Consider the following 9,955-nt stretch of genomic DNA (forward strand, 5'->3'; position numbering starts at 1 on the left):
GAATATTTGTTAATAATTAATAAGGTCATAATACATCAAACATATACTTAAACTTTGTTGTGTAATTAATTAAGGTGTACGTAAGTTAATACGAATACTATTAATATTTAGTAATAGTACTATATATTAAAAATAAATTATTCATTGTTTCCAGTTCCACAGTCCTAAACTTTTTTTTTTAAAAAAGGGAAAAAAATAGAAAGAAAGGAAAAAAGGTTTTTGCCAAATGTTATGGATAGATCATATGCTAAAAATAGCAACACTTTTAGATCAGAGAGATGAGACACAGATCTCTTCAATCTTCCTTTTTGTATAATTTTTGTAAATTTAGACTGTAAAATACAGAATTTGTAATTTCAAAATCAAGAATTTGATTCAGCTGAAAAAGAAGGAAAAAAAAAAAATGGCAACAAAGAAGATTTCAGCAGCTTCAGCTAGGGCTCATACTCGTAAAGCTAAGCAAAAAAGTTCTTTTCCTCTTCCTTCTGGTGGGTTTTCTTTTTCTCCTTTTATTTCTCTTTTTTTTTTGGTATAAATTTATCATATGTTGAAAATATAGTGAAGAACTGAATCTTTATTATGTAAAGTTGGTGAGTTTCTTAACTAGAGTTCTCGGGTTCGAGCTGAGGTAGGGAATTGCCTTTGTTAGATAGTACTTTATACCTAAGGTGGGATTTTTCGATGTGAATCTGGATTTAATTGGGTCCCAATGCGGGTACCGGACACTTGGTTGGGAAACCAAAAACAAAAATTGATATTTTGTTACAGTTGGTGGGAAGTTTTGATTTTTATATTTTTTCACATCTGATGTGTTTACTGGGGCATGTGGAAAATACAGTAGTGAATTGAATCTTTATTATATAAAGTTGATAACTTTCTTAATTGGAGGTCTGGGTTCGATCTGAGGTAAAGAGTTTCCTTTGTTAGGGAATATTTATCCCTAAGGTGGGATTTCCCAATGCAAATCTGGATTTAGTCGGGTCTCAATGTGGGTACCGGACACCAAGTTTGGAAACCAAAAACAAAAGTTGATAACTTTATTGCATTTGGTGGGAAGTTTTTGATTTTGATTACGATTTTGAAAGTTTTTCTCACACTTGAATGAGTTTGTTGGAGCATGTAGTAAATATAGTGAAGAACTGAATCTTTATTTTGTAAAGTTGATAACTTTCTTAACTAGTGGTGTCGGGTACAAGCCTAGCTAGGAGTCTCCCTTTGTTAGGGAGCATTTTATCCCCAATGTGTGACTTTCCGGGGCGAACATGGATTTAGTCGGTCCCAATGCGGGTACCGGACACTAGGTTTTGAAATCAAAAACAAAACTTGATAACTTTGTAGCATTTGGTGGAAAGTTTTGATTATGATTTTGGTACTCTTTTCTCACATCTGAATGAGTTTGTTGAGGCATGTAGAAAGTATAGTGATGAACTGAATCTTTGTTATGTAAAGTTGATAACTTTCCTAACCAAAGGTGTCGGGTTTGAGCCGAGGTAGGGAGTCGCTGTTGTTACGGAGCATTTTATCCTCCAATGTGGGACTTCCCGACACGAATACAGATTAGTCACGTCCCAATGTGGGTACCAGACACTAGGTTGGGAAACCAAAATCAGAAGTTGATAACTTTGTTACATTTGGTGGAAAGTTTTTATTTTTGAATATGAGTTTACTTTTTTTCTTACATTTGAATGCCCATATTAGTATCGTTTTAGTTAGAAACTGCAAATAGAAATTATAATGGTTGTTTCAACCAAAAAATTTGACTTGACTTGCTTGAGTTTGCAAATGCTTCTATTCAAAATTTCAAAGAAAATTCTTGTATTATTAGATGCTCTTCATCAATCTTGAAACTGGATACATTCTGTATTTTCTCAAAACCGAAGATTTTAGTTTAACTTTATTTAAGTTGCTTGAGTGTGCAAATGTTTCTCTAAACAATGTCCTTTTTTTAAAAAGTTTTTTTAAGATGCTTGAATACTATTGCTCGTCTATTTGTCTTTCCAAATTATTTGAATTCTTAATTATCTTGCAACTCAAATGATATCATTTCAGGGGCGTTTGTGAAAATTCCTCTGGTTGTTTTGATTGGGTTATTAGCGTGGGGTTATCAGGCAACACGACCACCTCCCCCTAAGACATGTGGGTCCCCAGATGGCCCTCCCGTCACTGCACCTAGAATCAAACTTGGTGATGGAAGACACTTGGCTTACAAGGAGATTGGTGTATCTAGAGATAATGCAAAATATAAGATTGTGTATATCCATGGGTACGATGGTTGTAGGCATGATGTTCCAATTAACATCCTCTCTCAAGTAACGTCACTTGATTCTTTTGCTCGTATTCTTTTATGGACCAACTATGTATTTTGGACATAATTTTTGGTTTTCTTGCAGGATGTCATTGAAAGTTTAGGAGTGTACATTGTTTCCTTTGACAGACCTGGTTATGGAGAAAGTGATCCTAATCCAAAACGAACAGTCAAGAGTTTAGCTTTTGATATACAGGAGCTTGCCGATCAATTAGGTCTAGGATCCAAATTCTATGTTATGGGATTTTCAATGGGGGGACAGGCTGTTTGGACCTGCCTCAGATACATTCCTCACAGGTAATCTCATTTTTGTTACATGTACATTAGGAGAGCGTTCTACCTCATATGCAATGGCTGAACCAAGTTTTTTTACTAAGGGACCTTACAATATAAAAAAGTAAACACACGAAGAAGCCAGTGACATCTATTATTTATACATAAAAGAATAGAGTTAATGGCGAAAGAACATACCTAAATTATCACGTTTTTCGCGAGTTTCATACCTCAACTATCACTCAATTGTATTAAAACATACCTCGATGTTGAGTTGGCCTACATGCTCTTGTTGTTGATTGAGAACAAATATTTGGCCAACACAACATCGAGGTGTGTCTTAATACTAAGGGAATGACAGTTTAGATAGGTAAAGAGAACAATGGATAGTTGAGGTATGAAACTCGCGAAAAAGTCATAGTTTGGATGTGTTTTTGACCATTAACTCTAAAAAAATACCTTTGACCTTGAAAATACAGTATAACTTTCCGCGAAGGGGCCCTAGCTCTGCCCATGTTCATATGGAATTTTTATAGGTTCAGTAGTTTGTGGAAGAAAAGCTTGAATTTTTTTTCTGGAAAAGCAGACTCTATAAAGGAGTCTCAACTCCTTTTGTCAGGAGCACAAACTTAAGATTTTTGTTCTATGATTGTTTATTTGTTTTATTAAGTTATTTGAAATGAATATCAAGATTCAAGAATCACGTTCATTACTTGAAATAGGTTGGCAGGTGCTGCTCTTATTGCACCAGTTGTCAACTATTGGTGGCCTAGGTTACCTGTGAATATGTCCCAAGAAGCATTCAACCTTCGACTTCCTCAAGACAAATGGACTCTTCGTGTTGCTCATTACCTTCCGTGGCTCACTTATTGGTGGAACACTCAGAAGTTCTTTCCTTCATGCAGTGCTGCAGGTCGCAACCCTGCAGTTTTCTCTTCGAAGGACCTAGAGCTAGTTTCCAAGCAAAGTTCGAGCCAAGACTATCGTGTAAGTGCTCTTTCCTATAATATCAATTTGTTAAAAGAAGATGTTAGGAGGATGGTATTGCAGCTACATTTATAAATTTGGGTTGGAAATTATTTGAGTTGAGCTTGAGCCTGACTGCACACTACTTGAGCTTGGAAACCACCTCAAACTTTGCTAAGGAAATATTTACCCATCTCAAGCTTTAGCTTAGCGTGGTATGATAATATCTATTTTCTTCAATCCAGAATCAAGTTCTGGAATCAACCGTTAATAGACCAACATAACTTTCTACTATCAACTGTGGAGGCAGGGTGGGGTGGGTGGGTGTAACTGAGAGAGACTGCGAGAGATAAACAAAAGGCAAACTAATTGATGGCTGGCATTCTTGTAAGTGTGTTATGGAGTTAGCCTATGCTTTGGAGTATAGCATGCGGTCTACTGAGTCACTTGGAAATGCTAAGTTTATATTTTTAGACCTAGAATAAGAACCTCCACGTTTGGGATTATTGCAATCGAAGTTTACAAGAGTAAATGTGACAAATTCATGCTCACCAAAATGTAGCAAGTTTGTGCTTATAGAAGCTGAATCAAGATTTGTTCACGCACAAGTTGGCTAATCTACAACTCTGAACTCCAGCTTAGGTATGTGAGGAATACATGTTACCAATTTAAAAAAGAAGGAATACGTATTTGTATCTGAGTATCAAATGTGAAGCATTGATATGAAAATATACACTGAGGTCAATCATAGTACTTCCAATGGTAAGGATTGATCAACATTCAACAAATAGACATAACAAGGCATAATGGTTAAACTTTCTTTTCCTTTTGATGACGATGCTGCTCAGACAATATTGTGCACCTTGACTAATCTATGGATGCCTTTTATCTTTTACCAATACATTAAACACGTATTTATTAACTCTGTCCACCAACATTTATACAAATAAGAATAATTTTTTTGGTTTTGAATATGCTAGGATTCATTACTCCAATTTTTCGACCATTAGATCACCCCTTGGAAATAAAGTATATCAGCCAATTTAGTTCAGTTTAATGAATCATTTATTGAATAAGGAAACAATACTTTGTGTTTAAGCATCAATTGGTGTTTAATAAGGAGACATTGTTAGGGATAATGAATAATGTAGTCCGCTGTAATGGTTCATAGTTGAATTAGGACATACTCCCTCTGTGTCAATTTGTTTGTCTGGTTTTGACTTGGCATGAAGTTTAAGAAAGAAAGACTTTTTAATCTTGTGGTCTTAAACTAAAGATACGTAGAATGTACCAAAATGTCCTTTAATCTTATAGTCTTAAACAAGCCACGTAGAAAGTTGGAATTAAAGGATTGCAAAAAAAGGTAATAGACCTTTTTTTTAAATGGGCTAAAAGGGAAAGTAAGACAAATAAATTGAAACGGAGGGAGTACTATGTTTCTGGCCAAAGATGTCTAGGTGGGGGTCTTGGGAGGACCCACATTTGTTGAAACCTCGAAGTCTCACTATTAATTTACGAGGCCTTTAACAAAAATGGGGCCTAATAAGCTTGTTGTATATGGAGAATAAGAACCATGGGAGACTAGGCTTCAAATCCTATCAGAGCTAACAAAAAAGAAAATCTAGGGGATTTCTTCTCATCCGCCTAAGCCTTAGTTGTCAGGTTTCCGCTACTTGTGTTGATAGGAGGTATCAGGTACCAAATGAAATAGTCAAGGTGCACCCAAGTTGGCCCGAATACCATCTTTATGGTGAAAATGTTTGTTGTTTATGTTGATGTGGTGTATAGGAGAACGGGCCTTAGGATGACTCTTTGCATACCTAGGGAGTCATGCAGAGGGATGATATTGACACTTCTATTCGAGAGGGAACACCCTTTTGGCTGGTAACATTATTGGGATGCCATTTCATTAGCTTAGCAGTTGACAATCGTGCTTATACATATCTTTGAGCATTAGCCATTTTCAAATCATAGTCCATTCTAGTTGTGGCCTATTCTCGTATGAACTTTTCAAGCTTACGAGAATTCGTGGTAATAAAAAGAATCACTTATTTCTTCAAGGCATTTAATTAGGGGTATGTTAGTAAAAACACTTCTTATCTTCTAGGAATGAGTAGTTTCTTAAGGAGTGTGCCCAAGCTAAAAACATCACAGACTTTGGAATGGAGGGAGTACATTGACTCCCGATGATGGCAATGTAGGAGAATTTCTTACTTTCTCTTGCAAGTTATTTGCTTTCATCTGAGTCATCATAAAATTCAGCCCGTAAACGGACCGCTAGCCTTGCCATAATTACATAAGCTGGAAACGTAATATATGCTTTGATTAATCAATCTTGCATTCTCACCTCAACAATATCATCGACAATCTAGTAATAAGACAACCCTTTGATTGACAATTGTTTGCTTATAGCATAGCTTCTATGCATCAACATTTTGAAGCTTTCATTCCTAGAGGCAGATATCAGTGAGCTTATGCCGCTTTTATAAATAGTAAGATTAAACTCCACAGGCTAAGAAATTTTAATCGATGTGCAAAGTTGCTTATTGTGTCTGGTCATGTTCTCACGCTTGCTTCTCGTTGTCTAGACCGTGCTTTCAAGGGAAGCAAGTGTTTGACTAGGCTTAATGGCTTTGTCCGATAAGTTTGTATAGAAAACAGATAACTTAATTGGTGTTCTTTTCTCTTTTTAGTTCCCAAAAGTTTTCAATTTTCTTGTGTTGTTTGAGCTCACTGTTTCTATTACTCAATTCTCCTTCAGGCACAGGTAAGACAACAAGGAGAATACGAATCCCTCCACCGCGACTTAATGATTGGATTCGGAACATGGGAATTTGATCCAATGGATCTTGAGAATCCGTTCCCTAAAATTGAAGGTTCCATTCACTTATGGCAAGGCGATGAGGATAGGCTCTCGCCCGTCACACTACAAAGGTACATTGCAGAGCAATTACCATGGATCCAATATCATGAAATTCCAGGTGCTGGTCATTTGGTTCCAATGATTGATGGAATCGGAGAGAAAATCATCAAGACTCTTTTAACCGCGTAAACTCACCATTTTTATATCTACGTGCAAGGTTTCATCTTGCACGTCGTGATGTGTTTTAAGTTGCCTACATATCTCTGGTTTTATCGATTTCATATTTTGATGTCAAAGTTGACTTTGAGAGAAATATTTTGTATTAGAAATTCTTTTGTGCTCCTTTTGTAATCAAGGATAGTGATGTTTAAACATTTTCCTTTTCCTTTTAAACGGTAGCGTGTATCAAGCACTTACTATCATGTCAAAAGTTATACCTGATAGTAACGATACAAAATTGCATCGTAACCAAGCACATCAATCAAGTGTTATATTCGACATGATTTTGACTCGGGCCATCTCTTAGGCCTCGTCATGGACAGAATGTTGGTGTTATTTAGTACAAGTCGAAATTCTTTTGCAGGATGTATAACTTGCAAAATTTATCTTTCTTTTTTTAAAAAGAAAAAAGTTAATCAATGTTTTACGTTTAAACTTCAAACACAAACAAATCAAATAAAGCAGCAAAGAACTAAAAACACTAATTTTTATCATTTATCTATCAACTTTTTTCTTATTTCATTACCAATAGTAATGTATGCATAATTTTACGTAAACAATATCAGCTTATTATCACAATTCTTATAAGTGTATTTGAGTCTGAAATAATTATGTGTCTGAATATATTCATTAAAAATGAAGACACACAATAATGATATTGGTAGGGAGCACTTCCCCGAATGGGCCCTATGTGGCGGAAAATTAAAATAGTCGGATTTCAATGCCAGGGCGAAAACCAAAAAAAAGAGTATTGCCTAACTACGGTAATAATTGTTTCTTGATTTAATACTAACTCAACTTTGTATATCATTAAAAAAATATTACTTAAATATTGCTATTTTATGGATTTATTTTTTAGGAAAAATATCAAAAAACCTTTTTATTTAAATATATTTTTTCATCGGACTCAAATTCGAAATCACATGGGAAAAGATATCATTCATCCCACCATACCTTCGATGGTAAAGCACAAGGTGCAACATCTAGTATATATACAGAACCTACTGATTCAGTTTCGTATCATGTATGACGTTTACGGAAAATCACTCCCTACAAAAGTTCTTTTTATGCCTAAAACTTAAATTCGATACCTCTAACTAATGGTGAAAGGATCGCATCCATCCTACCATATCCGACCATCGCGATAAAGCACAACATCAATCTCACATAATTTCGCATTGCTTTCAAAAGAAGGGACATTAAAGTAATTTGCATAGAATGTTACCTCTATAAAAATCGCACGTCCGTGTCGGTGAACCGGTTGAGTTATTTTTTTACATCTTTTTGTAATTTGTTCTCAATTATACCCTTCTTATGTTTATGAATTTTTTTTTCTTTCAAAAGGATTGTAATGAATGATTTATGACACATTTGTTTGTTTGTATACTAAAGGACTTTTCTACAGCATTCATAATTGAGGCTTGCATTTTTGGAAGGATTTAAGTAGTTGTTACGTTCTTGAATATTGTTCAGTCCTGTTATAACTTAATAATTGAAAATTTTCAACGTCAAACTTTAGCTTCTTCAAGAGAGATACTACGTAACAATTACTAATTATAATGCTCCCACACCATTGCGACATTGAAGGGTTGTCCATCGGTTTACGTATTTTCTCAAGAGGTGGTAGACACAACAACAATGTCCTTAGACTAACATAAAGAATCTAAAGGATTAATTAGTTTATAAATAGACCCATAGAAAAGAAAATGTAGAAAAAATAACTTATAGATTCAAACGATCAACTCAATAATAACTGACTTTAAATTTCATGTGAGACAATTTTTTTGTAGGGACAATATGTGCAACTTGCAATTCATTTCATTCTATAATGTTTCTTTGTTTGTTTGCATTTCTAAAACAATGTATCTAATAAAACTAAGACATAACATATAAAATGAATGAGTAGTATCTAGCCATGGATGGATCTAGTCATTCGGTGTTACGAGTTCACCTGAATTGACTTTAGGTTAATCTAAATTTGAATGATGGTAAGATATTTTGAAAAAAAAGTTTTTATTTTATTTTTATATACAACATTGTTTGTACTTTACACAAAATAAATAATATTGTACCCAAGATCTTTCTAGATTTGAAGTACCTGACCAATAAAAAAAATTGATTTTCAGGAGCAACAGTGCTCAAATAATTATTTTAAAAAAAATAAAAATATCTTATCATAAAATTTGCATTTGCCATACTATCTCATAAATTTATTTATTTTCGTTATCTCATCCTTCTTCTTTTCCTCTTTGACATAATCCATCAACTATAAATACTAGTAATTATTTTTACTTTGTTTTCTACCGTTCTTTCCTCTATTTTCCATCTTCTTTTTTCTAAAATAAATATACTATAGCTAAAAAAATTAGTTAACTCTTTGTTTAAATAATATAATAGTAGAATATGTCATGATAATAATTATCCATTTTCAAAATTTAACATTCAAAGATATTTTAAAGAAAAAACTTAATCAGACACAATCAATTACTTAACAACCATCAAAAAAAGGAAATACTTCTCAAACAAACTACAACAATCCTCAAAAAAATTAATTAAGAAATGACAAAAATAAAGAAGTAAAATCGTGTAAAAAATAAAAAATGTTAGTAATATATACCTGAAAAATATATTTTTACCTAGTTATATAATATAATTTTCTGATGAAGAGGTGTCGAAGTCAATACCCCTGAAGTATGTCACTGATAATAACAACAACAAACTCAGTGAAATCACACAAATGAAGTTTGAAGAGAATATAATGTACTCAAACTTCACCACTAACTCATAAAGATAAAATAATTATTTTTAAAAGATTATCGACTCAAATACAACAATTCCATAAACAATGATCTCAAACAAACTAATCAACATAAATTATTTTTTTCTCAAAAATACTTATTTCTATAAAAAAAAATTATTTTCTCAAAATAAGTAATTTTTGACCGTCAAACCAAATATGCTCTAAAACTCCTACTACCTATACTAGGATAAGGACCCTATAAGTGAAAAGATGAAAAGTGAATGCATGCAAAGAATTATTTTAACACATTTTTTTTAACCCTTTACAAATTTATTTATTTATTTTAAAAAGGGACACGTGGAGAAGTAGGGTGAAGTAAGACCCCAATTTTAACGATTACCAAAATAACACCTGTCTAATACGTGTCGATCTCTCCATGCATGACCAAAATTTCCTATTTTTAGCATTGGTTTTTTATAAGACTTCCCAAAATTATTTCTATGTACTACAATTTTTCACCCCTTTTGCTTACATCTTCTAAAATGGACCCCACTTAACCCCTCCCCCCCACCCCCCCTGAAAAAATCAG

The 9,955-nt window shown here is 33.7% G+C and overlaps 1 protein-coding gene across 1 annotated transcript; it reads left to right on the plus strand.

The window, feature by feature from the left end:
- Nucleotides 1-173: 173 nt before the first annotated feature.
- Nucleotides 174-6,783, plus strand: LOC102583254 (uncharacterized). Its single transcript, XM_006341074.2, has 5 exons — nucleotides 174-488; nucleotides 2,050-2,309; nucleotides 2,391-2,602; nucleotides 3,301-3,565; nucleotides 6,306-6,783. The coding sequence occupies exons 1-5, from the start codon at nucleotides 404-406 to the stop codon at nucleotides 6,594-6,596; spliced, it is 1,113 nt and encodes a 370-aa protein (XP_006341136.1). The 5' UTR covers nucleotides 174-403; the 3' UTR covers nucleotides 6,597-6,783.
- The last annotated feature ends 3,172 nt before the right edge of the window (nucleotides 6,784-9,955 follow it).

The sequence above is a fragment of the Solanum tuberosum genome, unplaced genomic scaffold, assembly GCF_000226075.1.
Source record: "Solanum tuberosum cultivar DM 1-3 516 R44 unplaced genomic scaffold, SolTub_3.0 scf00021, whole genome shotgun sequence".
Classification (NCBI taxonomy): domain Eukaryota; kingdom Viridiplantae; phylum Streptophyta; class Magnoliopsida; order Solanales; family Solanaceae; genus Solanum; species Solanum tuberosum.

Bases quoted from the DNA above. Each gene is read 5' to 3' on its own strand.
- LOC102583254 (XM_006341074.2), top strand. From the start codon at position 404: ATGGCAACAAAGAAGATTTCAGCAGCTTCAGCTAGGGCTCATACTCGT. The intron at 2,310-2,390 runs GTAACGTCACTT...GTTTTCTTGCAG, and splicing joins CAATTAACATCCTCTCTCAA to GATGTCATTGAAAGTTTAGG. The intron at 2,603-3,300 runs GTAATCTCATTT...TACTTGAAATAG, and splicing joins CTCAGATACATTCCTCACAG to GTTGGCAGGTGCTGCTCTTA.